At 35.3% G+C, this 17923-nt stretch overlaps 2 protein-coding genes across 2 annotated transcripts; one reads left to right on the top strand and one right to left on the bottom strand.

Annotated features, from left to right (window-relative positions):
- Nucleotides 1-51: 51 nt before the first annotated feature.
- On the top strand, nucleotides 52-13818 carry LOC113492726 (glutamate--cysteine ligase catalytic subunit). The gene is made up of 11 exons (XM_026870351.1): nucleotides 52-694; nucleotides 866-977; nucleotides 5020-5203; nucleotides 5466-5638; nucleotides 5921-6120; nucleotides 7227-7423; nucleotides 8724-8895; nucleotides 9215-9412; nucleotides 9667-9828; nucleotides 11483-11664; nucleotides 11935-13818. The coding sequence occupies exons 1-11, from the start codon at nucleotides 443-445 to the stop codon at nucleotides 12104-12106; spliced, it is 2004 nt and encodes a 667-aa protein (XP_026726152.1). The 5' UTR covers nucleotides 52-442; the 3' UTR covers nucleotides 12107-13818.
- Nucleotides 13819-13946: 128 nt separating this feature from the next.
- On the bottom strand, nucleotides 13947-17834 carry LOC113492728 (beta-catenin-like protein 1). Its single transcript, XM_026870355.1, has 13 exons — nucleotides 17677-17834; nucleotides 17374-17577; nucleotides 17157-17303; nucleotides 16746-16877; nucleotides 16315-16474; nucleotides 16043-16134; nucleotides 15826-15957; nucleotides 15345-15493; nucleotides 14880-15055; nucleotides 14586-14752; nucleotides 14382-14477; nucleotides 14169-14265; nucleotides 13947-14058 (listed from the first exon to the last, which is right to left on the bottom strand). Exons 1-13 carry the CDS (start codon nucleotides 17704-17706, stop codon nucleotides 13970-13972), a joined length of 1671 nt encoding a protein of 556 aa, XP_026726156.1. The 5' UTR covers nucleotides 17707-17834; the 3' UTR covers nucleotides 13947-13969.
- Between the last annotated feature and the right edge of the window lie 89 nt (nucleotides 17835-17923).

Below are 17923 nucleotides of genomic sequence, written 5' to 3'. Positions count from 1 at the left end.
CAAGCCAAGCAATTAGTAGTCTGTAAATAACAATGGTTTTGACAGCTGACAAGTGACAGCCAAAGATAGAATCAGACCACTTGAATACCATTCCCATTGATAAAAAACCGTGATTACAGTGTAGCCTTGTAAACTGATAGCACCTCGTATGGGTTGTCTGTCTTTATACATCAGGAGCGAGGAGCGGAATAAGTCGTCTTTTCCTCGTTGCAAATAAACATACATTTAAATAAATGAAAAGTTTAAATCCGTGTCCCCGGTATTTTTTTCAATTTCAAGTTTAGTTTGTGCTTAGAAGGAAATAATAGTTCTTCAATAAAACATTTAAGTGCGATTATAATATCTGTTGTGGTTTCGTGAGTGTCATAAACTAAATATTCTAGTGCCATTGTTATACGATTTTAAACTTGTGATACCAATGATTATAATCAGATAGTGGTTAATGAACCATATTTCAAAAGCAAGAGCATTTTTTACTCATCGGAGTTCGTATAATAGCTTGTGTAGATCACGTGTATATTTTCGCTACGCTCAAGTAGTCAGAATGGGTTTGTTGTCTGAAGGAAGCCCTTTGACTTGGGAGGAGACGAAGGCGTTGGCAGAACATGTTCGTCAGCACGGCATCGAGCAGTTTATCAACCTTTACAGAAAACTCCAAGACCGTACTGGCGACGTCCTGAAATGGGGAGATGAGGTTTGCAAATATTGTCAATCAAATCATAGCTGCTTAAAGATTTCATTATTCTAAAATACCATTAAAACAACCATTACACATAAAACATTAAGTTCTTATTCAAAATTTCTCTACAAGGCAATTTCCTCATATAATTGGAAATACCATTCTTATATCAAAGAACTATTTCAGGTGGAGTATATTATAATAAAGTTTGATGATGAGAACCAGCGTGCTACAGTTAGCCTTAGAGCTAAGGAGCTCCTGCCTCTTCTGCAAGAAAAAGAATTGGCTGACCCACAAAGTAAGTTTAAAAAATCATATTAACACTGCAGTTGAATTTCAATGTTAGGCCTTGTTTACTACTTTCTCTCAAAGACAAAAGAAAATTTTCTTGCAAATATATTTTTTTATACATAATTCATCTGTTTGTTTGCATTTGAAATAAATTGATTTTTAAGTAAATCTTGCAATTAACTTTAAATCTCTTACGGAAACAAATGAAATAACACATAGATGTAAAATTTGACACAATTTTTCTGATAATTTGGGTAAATATAATATACAATGGCTTGTATAATATACAAGGATACCATGATTGTAAACATTTTACACATCATAATGTGTAAAATGTTTACAATCACCATGATGGTCTTCAATTCATATTCAATTCAGGTTCAGAAAAATGTCATGTACTGAAGCATTTTTGGTTGTTTCTTTGTTCTAAAATTTAAACTATTTACAAAATAATTTTAATAAACAATGGTTTTTCTGTATATTGAAAATTCTGGATTCTAGTTAAAACTAAATTCTCTAGTTGCCTTGATAAAAAGTAAAACAAATTGCATGAATGAAATCGGTGACATCTTTTTTGCATTATTTCTTGCATACCATATTTCAATGAGTCTCAATATATTACTATAAATTTGTACATGTCAAACATGATATGATGCAGAACAGAGGGAATGGCTTTTTACTAGCTATTATTTTCATTACCATATAGCCATTGTAAAAAAATACCCCCTTTATTTTTATTTGACAGTTGTGTATGTACTAACACATGTATTATATGTATGCTGCTTCTAACACAGTCATATGGAAATTCCCATTGTTCAAGATTATTTACTTATTATCTAGAAATCTCGTAAAACAAACTTAAAGAATCAGATTTTATAGATATCTAATATACATTTCGGCTGAAAATTGAATTTATTTACATCAAGGAGATAATGAACGAAACTGATAATCTGTGTTGATGATGTCTGTTTTGCTATTTACGTTTTTTTTGGCTTTATAATTTAAGTAGTGTTACTAAAGTCTTCTTTTTAAAATAGTTAAAACTTGGCTACTATTACTACAATGCGACTATGCGATTGCTTAACATTTCCAAATTATTAGTCACACATAAAAATAACACGAGCTACGAAAATAAATTACAAGTTCATAGTGGAAGTGAAAAAATAAACTTTTTACATGGTCATGCCTATAATGACGATGACTCAGCAAAATCTAATGTCCGCGATGGCGTCATCGTGATAACCGTGACAATCGATATTTTTATTTGAACATTGTAGAAATTATTTTAGTAGGTCAATAGTTAGTAATACTTAAGATAATAAGAATTATTGCAATGCACGTTGTTCGGTCGTTATTTTAAAATCATAAAAGTAGGTAATAGCTCAGGCATAAGTTCTACATGGTGTATGTATTTTATCCTTATAGCTCTTCTTTGTATACTCACTACGCGTGAATATTGTAAACAATATACGCCAAAAAAAAATTATATGCCATGAAAAACGTCCTAACACACTATTTACCGTTAACTAAGTAATTATTTTACGGTGCTAAAACTTTATTGCTTAGAACTTCGTGTAGGAAATGGAATGAGATAAATGTAAGTCAAATTTACATTGTGTAATTCATTGATGGCGCGGCCGATTAGCGATGGTGGGGCGCGAAGGCTACAACATTGGCAAGGCCATACAGTACAAGTCGTTCTAAATGATAACTAGAAACTGCGCAAGAATAAGATACAAGTTTATAAGTACCAAAAAAGTTATTTTGATGCTGCAAAAACAAACGTAACTAATATGAATGATAAATTAAACTTGTATATTAAAATTTAATACATGGTCATCTTGACCAACAGTTTAACCTTATTTATCATACACATAATGAGTTTTTCGCTAAAATTGAAATATTCCGCTTATTTTTATTTATTTTTTTGGTTATTTGTATATTTAAAACTTGTGGCTGATGTAATCTCGAGCAATCTCTCGAGTACTATGTGCACGAAAATATTTGGCAAACATCTTGTAGGTACAGTCACCACACAGCAGCGGCGATTTTTGAATTAAATATAAACATCGTTATTTTAAAGCGATAAGGTCGATAATCGTATATTTTTCTTTTCGTAAATACATTTGAAAAGTGATTCATGCAAGAAATCATCGTTACTTTTAAAGTTGGTCTACTATTACATGTCTACTTATTTGCCGTAGATAATTTGGAAATAATAACGCATGTAGGTACACTTAATTAGTAGAATTGTCGAAGTGTCTGTATCGTCGGAATAATAATGTATAAGTATGCAAACATAAATAATAATGTATAAGATAGTGTAGTATTTATATCAAAAAAGTAACTTATGGAGTTTCTTGCCCGTTCTTCTCCGTAACAATGACATGTTGGAACCGTGCAACTAAACGTTTTAAAAGTGCCTGGAGAACGGCCTATTTGAAATACAAACTTTTGATTTTGATTATTGACTTTGGAACACGTAGCAGGAAAGTTAACACAAGCATGATGATATGCAATTTAGAAATTACCTCACCAATACTGATTTAAGCTGACACCGCATGTTTTAGCAAATGAAGTGATGTGAGTCATACCCACATGTGGTTTTTCCTCAACCCATCCTTTAATAGTAAGTCAGCAAATCAAACGTAACCATGGTAAATGACGTAGCTAAAGGACAATATCTATCAAGTCTGTATATAGATCAGGGATCGGAAAGCTAGGCCCCAATCCCAATATATTATTTCGGTTCTGAACAAAGAGCAAAATAAAACTGTTTCTCGCTATTGCTGTGTATCGCTCTTTACTCGCTAATTAATTCGCTTTGCTCACATAGACTTTCGTGGTCCCTTCTAACTGTTATCTTACTTCACTTTCACTTGCTTGATTACAAAGCCTAAAGTCTCCATTTACGCCTCCATTACGTTTTCAAATTAACCATCCCAGCGCTTATATTGTACGGGAATCGATTCCGCTCCGAACGAGCGATTTACGAAGAACCTGGTTAAGAACCGTGCATGTTATCCATGGTTATTACTTACATCTAGGACTAAATACAATAAATCTTCGTTTCCAGATATACCTCTTAACAAAATAAAAAAAAAGATCCTAAACTTAGTGGCAGGTCACAAGGGTATTTTTTCTGTACCATGAGGCGATGATATGCCATTCTCGTTTAATGCATGTCATGCACTTATGCCTACATTAGTCAATGTGTAACTAATTCGTAATGCGTACGACGGAAGTGTCATGTTGCGTGTTTCATAAACCGTGTACTGCTTATTTACAATTCATCAACATCATTGTGGCCGTCTTGATTTTGGTCTCTACGTGGAAATTTATTTAATATCTAGCCCTGGCTAACCGTATTGGATCACTATGGGGTTACGATTCGATATCTTGCCTATTTCTTGGTGATACCATTTTTGTAGATATTTCTTAAATGCATATTACAAAATCATTATAATATCTATCACTCGTATTATACGAAATGGACAAGCTGTTTTTAGTAACATTCAGATATTTTATTGGGTACTTCGGGAGGATAACGCCCAAAATCTGGATATACTCTACATTATACACATTTCAGTCAGTGTTTTATAAGAGTCAGTAGAAATTTACTACTGTATCTAAAATATCTCATCTTTCTTATAGTTTTAAGCTCTGTTAAGCTTTCAAATTAGGTGTTGTTCCATCCATACGGCTTTTCGTAAATTAACTATACCTTGCTATACATTTCTGTAATATATGTATAACGACGGCGCGTGGCGTTAACATTGCTTTTTGGCGCTACATTTTTAATTTGCGTATAAGATTAGATAATCGATATCATCCCATCCTTTCAATGACTAGTCAATATATAAAATCAGTGAGCAATCTCAATTTGTGTTTGCATTACATTATCATGTTTATAAATATCCCAAAATAAGTGAATATAGTATCACTAAATCAACATTGTTATCTTATTGCTACATACGTCCAAATGGTTTTAAAATGAATTTTCAGCAGAGGGTGTATTATTAAAATTCAACTTTTTTTTTCTTTTTTAGATTGTAAATCTCTTTGGCGTCCAGAGTATGGTGCATATATGGTCGAAGGCACCCCTGGGAAGCCGTACGGCGGACTTCTGGCACACTTCAACATAGTAGAGGCTAACATGCAATACCGTAGAGCCGAAGTCACACATTTATTACCACCAGGAGAAGTTATTATGAGCATAACTAACTTTCCAAGGTAAAGTAAGTTGTTTCATTTACATGTTTCAAATTATTCAAGTCATTGTAATGCATGTATTGCATCAGAATATGACAATATATATGACTTATTGGCTTATCACTATAACAATTATCATTGCCTAGTTTTATAATCATTACATTACTTTTATATTATATTATTAGATAATTAGGTACATATAGCATTAGCAGTGGCGTTCAAGGTAGCTGCAATCGATAACAGCGATCATCGAAGTGATAACATCGATGATACTTGCTTACAGATTAGGTTGTCCAAACTTCACGAGCCCGTCGCACCCGCCGACGCCGCACGAGGGCGTATCCAGATCACTGTTCTTCCCCGACGATGCCATATTCTCTGGACATCCCCGCTTTAAAACCTTGACCTCTAATATACGGCAGAGACGAGGTGAAAAAGTTGCTATTAATTTACCAGGTAAGGTGTAGACCAGATCGATAACTTTCGTTTTTAGTAGACATCCAGAACCGAAAGATCTCACAAGAGTTTTAAACTGTATACGACTAAGAGTACAATAAATTAAAAAGAACTCGCAAATCATTTAGAAAACCGCCTTTTTCCTTGTTTATTGTTAAGTTAAAAATTCGCCATTAGTAGGTAGATACCTACTATTTGGTACCAAGTCATGCATAAGTTTCCTTGAATGAACTTACGTGTTTACCCGTATGCACAATTTTATATAAAATATATTTTTCCTAGTGTTTAGAGATGTAAACACGAAGATTCCGGTGGACAATTCTCATGAGCTGGAGCCAGACGCGGCCAAGCCTGACTGTGTCTACATGGACGCTATGGGCTTCGGGATGGGCTGCTGCTGCCTACAGCTCACCTTCCAGGCCTGCTGCATCACTGAGGCCCGCACGCTGTACGATCAATTGGCGCCACTTTGTCCTATAATGGTTTGTTTACATTATAAACTTCTTGACTATATTTATTAAATCGTAGTAGTAGTCGAAACTAATAAGCGATTCGCTTGCTGGTTATTACTTAGCTCGGTAGATTGCACGATTTACCGCATTTAAAAAAAAGTTACAATATAATGAAAACAGAAGCAATTTCAAACCAAAATATCTTTTTTATAATTAATTTATTAATCTAGTTAAATTTTTTTTAGTAACAGTTCTGACTAACGGTCTGTTCTGTTCTCCTTATCCCTCAAATCTGCTTAAATTAATAAGGATAATGACTAAACTTAATACAAAAACAGCTATGACAGCGGTATAATGTATAAAGCGATAAAAAGTCAAATCATTAAGTACTTGTACATATTTAGCCGGCCTTTAGTACCTAGACAGACTACATATCTCGTGAATTAAAAATAACATTTTCGAAAACACGTTTTATTTCTCGTCGTTCGTCTGAACTCCCGTAATGGACGGGTCACAATTGATATTGATTGCGTGGTCCCGAGACTAGTCACGCTCAATTTACGCTTATCATCGACATGGATAAGATTATTATAACTAAACATTAATTAGGAGTGACATGAAATTTGTAGTAATGTTTATTTTCAGAGCTTAGTCAACTTTTATAAAATAAATAAAGTTTCGGTTTATCATCACTATAATAAACAATATCTCAAACTATGTATATTCGAGTCTTTACGTCTTAAAAAGAGACATCTTGATTTATGAATGATTGAACGGACTAGAGGGATGAATTTGGGAGAGTCCTTTACTCAGTGTAGGAAATGTATGCAAGACAAAAAAATCACTTGACCGTCCATTTCAATCCCACATTTATTCATTTCGTTGAAAGCTGTATTAAAGTAAATTTTACAATACCATAAATCTTAAAAAAAAACTTCCTTTTATCCTCATAATACGAGTCTGCATACATTCAATTCACTTTAAAAATATACTAGCAATCATTACATAGGTATTTAGTCCCAAAAAAAGTTGTCACCAAAAAAAAGTGTTTGTAACTAGCATGAACTGGTAGCATCTGAAAGGCCTGCGATAATGATGTTAGATACGGATTCTAAATAGTTACGTTTGTCATCCAGCTGGCGCTGTCAGCGGCGTCGCCGGTGTACCGCGGCTACCTGACCGACGTGGACTGTCGCTGGAACGTGATCTCTGCCTCCGTGGACTGCCGCACGCGCGAAGAGCGCGGCGCCGAGCCGCTCAAGAACAATAAGTTCTGCATCCACAAGTCTCGCTACGATTCCATCTCGTCTTATATCTCGCCGGAAAATGAAAAGTGAGTACAGTTATATATTTAACACGCACGGATAACCGACTGATTGAGGTCACAAACCTACTGTGCGCGGCGTGTCGCGGGTTCGATCCCCGCGAAGGACAAGCATTTGTGTGATCCACGAATGCTTGTTCTGAGTCTGGGTGTCAGTGTGCATATTCGTAAAGCCCCCGCGAAACAAGGATTAAATATCATCCTGCGGGAGTCGTTTTTAAAAAATTGTCCTGATAGATAAGTGGTGGATCTAAACCTTATTAAATATTATTGGAACATGCAAAGAGTTACGAATGAGATGTTTTGCTTTCTGTGATCAAGTCTAGCAACAGTCTAATCTTCAGTGAAAAACAGTCGTTCATTCGGCTCTATAGACAGCATACTATCTTTATGGAGTCAATCGATGTGTAACTTCATACACTGTTTTTTCTTTCGGAGCCTGTGACGATTGGAAGATTTATACACAGTTAATAATTCTTTGTATCAATCGAGCTGCAACTAGAGTGATTTATTTTATTTTTTCCATGTTAAGACAACTAAATAATTTGTAGAACTTTAGTGTATTAAAGATGCATATTTCCTTGTATACTATATTATGTAAGAAGTATAGAAATCAATGTTTTATTATCTAAAAGCAAAAGCATAAGTCACGTGTTGCGCTATACTGACTTCATCGCAAATACAATAGGGACTGGAGATTTATAAACCTACTTGTTTAAGCACCTCGGTTAGCTCGGTAACAAAACTAAGATACAACTACTCTCATTGTATGACTTGACTTCTACGATGAGATTTATAGTTGCGTACAAGACGACGTCTGTACTCATTCAATACAATCATTATCATCCGTCGTTAATTAACTCGACTTCAATGAGTCAATAAACCGTTAACGAAGATAAAAAGTGAAATGTAATCATAAACTTGCCAATACAACGAAACTCAAAGATTACGACAGCAATTGTGGTTATTTCGTCGTAAATCGGAATAAAGGCCGTTAAGACGAAATAAACATATTATTCTACAAACAATAAACCATTTAATAAGATAAACAGACTACTTAAACTTTATGATGATGATCGATTTAAAATTGATTAATATCATCAACTAGGTAACAGTATTTAAAACTAAAAAAACATTAACTGTAATTGTTTTTCTCTGTTGATTATAAATTAACATGACATATAAGTATTTCCATTGAAAAGTTGCCAAGTAACGCACCCTAAACGGGTATTAATTAAATTTGTTGCGACGCGCGACATCCCGTTAATTTTCGTAGTTATTAGTAATAAATATTTTTTTTGTTGTTCAGGTTTAATGACATCAACATAGTGCACGACCGCTCGCTGTACCGACGCCTGCGCGAGGGCGGCATCGACCACCCGCTGGCGCTGCACGTGTCGCACCTCTTCATCCGCGACACCGTCTCGCTCTTCTCCGAGAAGGTGCACCAGGATGACAAGAACGATACCGATCATTTTGAAGTAAGTCTTACGCTTCATTTACCTACCATCACTTGTAAATTGTGAAATGAATTAATAATCTTTTTTTTTTGTAAATGACTGATTGATGCCAAAATAAAATAAAATAAATATAAAAAATGTAAATATGATTTCAGTATTTCATTTCGGTATAACTTTATACAATATTCGCAAAACTCGTTTGGCCCTTTCAACCTGGCGATCACGTGTTTGAAGTGCTCAGCTACACACAGTCACATTGGGTCACACAGGTCGCCCGGTGGCCGAAAATTGAGTAATTGGCTTTCTGATATTAACTATGTCCTTGTTTTTTTTATTTCAGAACATTCAATCAACAAATTGGCAGACGATGCGCTTCAAGCCGCCGCCCCCGAACTCCCCGATCGGCTGGCGCGTGGAGTTCCGCCCGTGCGAGGCACAGCTCACCGACTTCGAGAACGCCGCCTACGTCTGCTTCGTGGTGCTGCTCACGCGCGTCATACTCTCATACAATCTTAACTTCGTCATGCCGATCAGCAAGGTGACATAAAACATTAGAAGATGATGTAGAAAACTATGCACTTGTAACCGATGTAGATAGAGGAACATGGTTTCCTACATTAATTTGATATGAACTAAACTGCTCAGAACCTGTATTTGACTATAGACATAAAATCAGAATTATCCATTAAAAATGCTGGGCCCCCCTTTTTGTTGTTTAGCGTAGAACCACACATACTACAACATGGTACAGGCTACTTAATCCATAATTAATGTAATCTATTTGTTCTAAAGGTGGATGAAAACATGCAGCGTGCCCAGAAGAGAAACGGCGTCCTCACTGAGAAGTTCTGGTGGCGACGTGACGTCGGCGCGCCCACCGACCTCGCCAAGCAGACCAACGACTCCAATGAACTGTACGCCGAGATGACCATCGACGAAATTGTTAACGGAAAGGTATGATGATGTTACACTATATTAAAATTAACGAGGTTTTATCAAGAAATCCCTTTTATGACTTAAATACTTAATGAAAGGTAAAAACAAAGAATTAAAGTAGGTATTCTCCGTTTATTGTAGTAATTAGTTATTTTAGTAATATTTTTTATACGATTTTATATCCGCACGGTGGTGCCTGTTAAAATAAAGGCATCGATGAAACAAATGTTTTACTACGTATTTAAAAAAGTATTGCATTAGCCGTATTTTCAGTTATTTTCATTATATTATTAGCATAAATGTTAGAAATGATGACAATAGGCCTGTTTCCACTAAGAATAAATCGGGTGGCTTAGACTTCCTAATGATTAATCATGATATGCAGTAAATGAAAAAATATTATTTTTATTAAAATAATATACGATTAATAATATTTTTGGAAAATAAAATCAGTAAAATTAGGCATTCAACCACGTGACTTCAAACACCAATCAGAGATGAGTGACGTCACGCCTCGCAAAACAATGTTGTAGCTGTCACTTTCAATAGAGTGTCAATCAATTGTCATTTTCGTCCGAAGTGATCAGTTTATTTTATGTGCTTTTCGTTTGTTTTCTTAGCAATTTATTGTTGTTAATTAAGTTGATTGATAGAAAGTTTGTGTCATACATAATGGAATCAGGATTTACCAAAGCAAACAGCAGTAATTTGCCCAAAATTGACGCCATTATGCTTGGAAATTTTTTCGCATTCAACGCCGACTTTTGCTCATCGGAATTCCGCAACGTTAAAACTTCTATGTAAGTATAATGTGAAAAACAAAAAAGTTTTATATAATTACCAGCCAGAGAGTCGCATTTACCAACTGTGTAATGTAATTAACTGATTTTGAGGTAAGCGAATGTTAAGTATGAAATACCTTGAAATACATTGAAATACCCTTTTTATAGTTGTACTTTTACACTGGGGCACTACACAGTATTTATAATAAGAGGAATGCATTATTTGTTAAAAAATCTCCTTGACTAACATATACAAACTCCAATGTTTCGCGAGGTGTGACGTCATTCAAGAGGCCATGACAGTCTTGGCCTTTTCAAATGTCAATTTGAAATTAATTTTTATAAACGCAAAATAAATACGTAAAACGCATATTTTTATAAAAATATTATATTTTTGGGGTAAAATAGATACTAAACTATAGTTTTAAACATATTTCCAAATTTTGTCAACAGGCCTATTATGGTTGTTATCAGCGTTCATGCTTATATTGCGTCCAATCAACGTGGACGATAACGTACTCAGGGGGAGGTTCATATCTCGCGAGACTTGCTTATAACTCTTATACACTAATTGTTATTAATACAACTACAACGACATTTTGCCTAATACAAACAATTGAATAGAATCTCCTACTTTTGGGTTCTGCCCTCTTATTCATGGGAGGATATTCTTATGGGTAGTATGGTAGGTATTATTCCTGACAATGTAAGGTAATTGAAGTAAGGTAAGTAATGTATCGCTGGGTTTTTTCATACGGCAGACTGGATAATCTTTATTGTCTACTTGTTATGTTACAATTTCTTTTGTATCCAGGTACATGTAAGTATCGCCTATTTATTAGTCAGCTATTATCCATGTCAGTGTATTCTAACGTTACTGTCTGTACCAGGACGGCATATTCCCTGGCCTGGCGCCGCTGATCGAGTCGTACCTGTCGGGCATGGACGTGGACGCGGACACGCACTGCTCCGTGCAGCAGTACCTCAAGCTCATCCAGCGCCGCGCCTCCGGGGAGATCTCCACCATGGCCACCTGGATGCGGAACTTCGTCACCAACCATCCGGATTACATGTAAGATGATATAACTTTGCCCTATATACTTACTTTATATACACCAGATACACCTACTGTAAATTTTAAAATCTAATAATATTGCAAAGACTTCTTCTTGCTTAATACATTTGGCTAAGCGTTTGTTCTAAAATGTGTCCATTTCATTTAAAATGCCGAGGACGAAATGAGCGAATTTTGCTATGTCGTGCTTGAAAACGTAATCGTCAATGTTAAAGTATAGGTCAGATTTTAATGAAAATGTTTGTGTATGTTACACAAACATTACAGGAAAGATTCCATAGTCTCGGAAAAGATAAACTACGACCTCCTGAAGACTGCGCACGGCGTCCAGACGGGCCAGATCCCCGCGCCCAAGCTACTGGGCACCAGCACCGTGTCCAAGACCAACGAAGACATTCCCAAAGCGTTCAGCAAGATGATGAGCAAGGACTGTCCGTAAGCAGCGCCCGCCTCGCCGCGCTGCACCTCTGCCTAACTACTTGTTGTTATATATTAGAGTTGCCTTACGTTGTTTACTCCTGACGAGATTTATAGAGGACAGCATCGCTACCCTAGCATGCCATTATTATATATTTATGTAACGTTCGACACAGGATAGAAGTGAAATCGACAACGTATTTATTTTTACATTCCTCTAACTTGTGACAATGCAACTTTTGTCAACTCTCTTCCAGTGACGAGATCGTAACTTTTATCTTGTGGCGAGCTTTATTCGAATTAGAGGTGATATATTAATAACATTATTACACACAAGTTATTTAGAATAGACTCCAATGTGACCTTACCTTAGGATATAGTTGATAATCTCACATTTTATACAACACTACTTACAGCTCGAAACGAATGCAAGATAATATCTGTTTGCAAATTGTAACCAGAGCATCGTTCCTAGTTAGTTGAAATGTGAGGAAGTGTGATACGACGGAGATAAGTCCAGTTAATTTTATTTTATTTTTCTTATCGGTTCTTGGATTTTTTCTATAACTTATGAATATTTAGCTATTGTTAGTTGTATGTGGACATATTCCACATTTTGCTAAATAAATAGTTTTTCGTGAAACACTTTAGTACTTATCTGTGTTTTAGTTTTAGGTCAAGGTTTGTAACTCACTGCAAACAAATGTTAAAGTTGTTACATAAATAGACGTTTTCTATAAATTCAGGGTGATGATCTACTTCTAGATGTTTGGTAAAGTCCTTCTCTTATTCATGTTTTATGTCTAGTTTAAATATTTAATTTTATTCATAACTTTGGTGCGCACATTTATTTGTGCCAGCTGGCATTTAAAGCAGTATTAGCAATACATTTCCAGGACAGGCAAATAAAAATAGGCAAAATGTAAATAATTAAACACTGAAAATAATAAAGAATGGTTGTGAATGGTGTTATAAACGATAAAGCATGTTGGAGAGTGTGTTCGTCACAATAATTAAATTTTATATAGCTAAAACCTGACTAACTATTACCATATTTTCAAAATGTAACTCGACAGTATAAACTCTGTAATTAGTTTTATTTATGCATGGCATATTTTGAATCTGTTGATGAATAAAAATGCTGAAATCTAACGCACACAGCTTACTGTTGCACAGCGAAATTATTTCAAACATAGTGCAATCGTCAACTATCGTCGGCGCACCTCACTTCCGCTGTGAGCAACAGACGCTTATTGAAAAAAATAATTGAGTACATAAATAACCATTGTTCGATTTGAATGTTGAGTCGAGTGCGAGAAAATAAAGTACTTAAAGAATTAATCCATTAATTAAATGAAAGATAAAGCCTATAATTTCTTCACAGTAACTCAGATAGCCATGCAAAAATATTGAATTTCGCCAACAATTAATTTTTATTTATAATTTCGTTTTTGTGAGATGCTTCGCGCATGCAGGGGAACAGTTCTTACATGCTTCGATATATCACAAAGTTAGTTAAAGTATTAGAGTATCGGAAATGAGCACAAAATTGTCCTACGTTGAATTTTTATTTTTATAATTATGTGTCAATATTTTAAAAGAAGTAATGTGCATTATTTTGTTTACACTCAGGATTATTTTATGTAATTTGTTATGTTTATTGTTCACTGTTGGTGAGTTTTTTTTTGAATTAGAATAATTACATATGCATTCAATAAAGTTATTTAATTGTTACTTGGTTTTTTATGTCCATACTTGAGACCAATAACTCACGGATAAGCGACAGGAATCTTGATTCTTGTCGAGAACGTCCGCGTGGTGCGCACGGGCTTAAGGGTTTGCATTGAAATAAAACCAACTTGTACACAGATGAAGATATTTATATTTAGAACTTATCTACGAGCTGCAGTATATGCTGTTGCTCCTGTTGACGCCATTCTTCGCTGCCAGCATCACCGAGGTTGCCCGCGTACTCTGTAACCACATACACAATTACTATTCAACTCTTAAACTTATGGTACATGTACTTCATTGATTTCTGCCGTTTTGCAGTTATAATATTAATTGTCTGACTGTTTGTTTACCTCTCATTACGTGTCGGATAATCTTCAAGGAACCACCGCGCAGAGATAATACTCGTTGGACTCGCTGCTTCACTGTAGACGAGCCCGCAGTGCATACCTTAAAAATACGAGTCAATTAATTACCTATCGCTACCAACATTATATTTTGTTTTACTAAAACCCGATAGCGAGTTACAATTTTTAAGAATAGAAAGACAGTACTCCTTAACCCACCTCTAAAATGATTCTGTCGATGAGCTGTAACGTGAAAAGGCCCCCCGATAACCTCCTTAAGTACTGCGCATCGTCATCAAGATCATCGCCTTCTTGCTGTAAATTAAAAATAATTTCCACATAGAAGCATCAAACAAAACAGTGTCACAAGTTACAACTTTCAAAATACGAGCGAGGGTATTGCTTTAAGAAAGGTTTTTTTACCTCCATTTCCTTTTCAGTTCGATCTACTTTATCCATATACTTGAAATGCAACTCTAGAAGCCTGTCAACTTTTTCGAGATCGTTCTCTGTGAATTTCGCCAATAACCTCTGCCGCTGACTTCCTTGACAGTTGCGCAACATTGATGCAATTATTGATACAACATGTTCTGCAAACCAATAAAAATAGTTTTACAGTGGAACAACTGAATGTCGTGAAACAAGCGCACATAAGTGTACCTAATAATCACTCAAGTAGCGACCTTTCCATGTACGGTACGGTAATGAAATACTTACCTTCGTGCTGGTCCACCGTTAATATTCTTTTCCGTTTGGGTGTTTTCATGAATAGCGGGAAAACTGTACGTAGTCCTAAGATATCTACAAACTTATTACAGTTGTCGCGCCCTTCGGGGCCCGCCAGAGCGTGGTCTAGCACTTTCAGTGAACCATTTCGAGACATTTTCTTTTCCCTGAAATTTTTATATATTTTTTTTTATATATAACGACCTTCGTAAAAACTTATGGTATAGCCATATGATTTAGTGAAATTTATACTAGTTATAAAAACAGGTAAGTTCCTGTTGAGATAAAATGACACATCTCGCATTGTGGGGCGAAGTCTAGCTTCCACAATGGCAATAACCTGCCTATATACAACACAGAAACATCCTGTTATCAATAAACTGACAGTTGTGTTATAAATGTCACCCGAAACCATAAGCTTAAATTCTGAAACATTACTAGGACTTGGTCATATACCTAAGCATAAGGTTCATGAGCTGCAGACCCTCTCCGCGCAAGAAGCGGTCGCGGTTAGTGGGTTCCATGAGCGCACAGCACAGGGAGTCGAACATGTTCTCCATCGCCTCCTGTTCCTCTGCACCCGCTGGATCGTTGCGTTTGTAGAACTGATGAAAAATGGCTTTTTTGACCTAATTCACCATCAAACTTCATCTTCTCATTGGAGAAGAAATTTGACAAAATAGAAATACCTGTCTCACAATCAGTCCAACAGATACTGAAAAGTATGTTTGTTTTTTGTTATCATGTGAATAAAAAGGGAATTAGAGCATGTCAAAATCGGGTAAATTTTAAACATATTAAACTATAATATTTTTTAACTATCGAAAAAACATAAGATTGTTCATGCTCTTAAGAGAATTTGAACTTGATTTTGAATTACACTCTTGGATCTGGAATAACATAAAATTTGTACTATTGAATACACATTTCAACTTACCGCCAACTGCTGCAGTAGAACATCAATACCATCAAGTTCTCCCAATAGTTTTCTGTTCTCAGGTGTATTTTGTAGTAGAATCGATAAAATCTCTGTGCTGTATAATTTGTTGGCATCAAAAGGCACTTTAAGCTGTAAAAAATAAAGCTCATTATTGTAGTTACGAGAAAAAGGAAGAAACATTTCACGAATAAAAGGGCTTATGTTTATAGTGTACCTTCAGTCTTTTGAGTATCCATTGCAAGAAACCTTGTTTGGCAACTTCTGAACACATCTCTGGTCTAAACTCTGTTAGGTTTTCTATGATACCTGAGAATACAGTAAAATGTTTAGAATTTTTCATTTAATCAATATTCTAATCATAATTCCATCATATTTACTCAAAACTTCCTTGAAACTATTACTTTTAAGTATTAAAACCTATTACTACCGTTAGTAACAGTATCATTTGAAAAGTAATTGTTTTTAAACTTGAATATATCTTCATACCTAGTGTGTCATGCACGGCATCCCTCTCGTCGGGCACCTGTTCGTCCAGACGCGACAGGTTGTGCAGCAACAGCGCCGGCGCCTCGGCCTCAGCCAGGGCGTTGATCAACTCATCAGCACCTTCCTCACTCTCATGTAGAATATCTACATCTGTCAATTCCTACATAAACACAGCTGGTTAGTGTGTAATTTTATTTAAGTACCATTTTACTGAGAATTCTTATTATATTGATGAAACTTAACATAATGTAGGATACTATAATGATGAACAGTCATAATGAGTAGAATAGTTAACTTTGGTCCCATTGAATATTTAAGAATACTACATGTAGGATAATTTTAAATTTTCATATTGTTACTGTTACTTTACAAAACACATTTGATCACGACATTGCCTAAGTAAAGAAATATGTACAATGCTGTAGTCTTACCTGAAGTAGGTGTACAACCTTAGTAGAAATATCTGTGTTGTCATGTGACAACAACTCCAGCAATGAATTCACACACTTCAAACTGACAAGCAGTGGGTACTGGTCAGGGACTGTAGCCACAGCACTCAAATCCTAGAGAAACAGAACTATTAAATTAATTTTAACATTCAATAACTGTTTTGTGTACATACAGGCTATCCCAGAAATCAGCCTCTAAGTCGAAAGCAATTGGACGGTCAGGTTGATACGGTTACCAGAAAATATAAAAGCAACTAGTTTCCCATATTGCTTAAATTTTTAAAAATATGTCTGACAGTCTTCATAAGCATAAGCCTATGAAGACTGCCAAGTATACCAAGACTACCAAGTATAATATTGCACAGCAATTGTTAGTATTATGATTTACAATACCTGCAAAGCTTCATGTAAATCTATCTCACTGTCCATAAACTTCTCTGGTTGGTCTGGGAACTTTATCCTCATTTCTCTATTTTTGAGTGTTTTCTTTTCAAAGTTTAACACTAACTTCTTAACTGCAGTATCATCAAGTATGTCACCCTAAAACAATAAAATATAGAGATTTATATTGGATGATTCTTTTTTACCTTTTTTTAAAGGCAAAACTTACCTCTGTAGCTTCCGTTTCTACAAATCTAAGAATATCCTCCCTTTCCTTATCTGTTATCATGGGCTCCTTGGGAAGTGATGTACTCAAAGGCAGTGCCAAATGATCTGATTTGCTTTTAGTAATGCGCCGCATTTTAGACGACTTAACATCATCGTCGGAATCTCCACTGTCTTCATCATTTGGTCTCTTAGGCGTTGGTGTAGGCTGTGAATATCAGAAAGAAATATTTTTATATTCTTCCCTTGTACAACATGAAGCTCTCCCGCTTTTTTGACAAATATCAATATACAAGAGTTTACTCACCTTGAATGATAGAAGTTCACCAACATCCATATTAACACAAGATTCTTATATTACTGTTTCCTGTGAAATCTCTGCTGCTCTGCATCAAACAGTAGTAAACACGACAAATTGGTTAGAATTTGGATGCATTTTGACATTAGCTCGTTAATTGACAGATGCCAACCAATGTTGCTTGACGCCATATTATTACTCCAAAAACAAGATTTTCTAATATAACGAAAAATAAAAATCATGCGATAAAACATGG

This window comes from Trichoplusia ni, chromosome 4 (assembly GCF_003590095.1).
Source record: "Trichoplusia ni isolate ovarian cell line Hi5 chromosome 4, tn1, whole genome shotgun sequence".
NCBI classification, from domain to species: Eukaryota; Metazoa; Arthropoda; class Insecta; order Lepidoptera; family Noctuidae; genus Trichoplusia; species Trichoplusia ni.
This window is presented reverse-complemented; position numbering and strand designations above follow the sequence as displayed.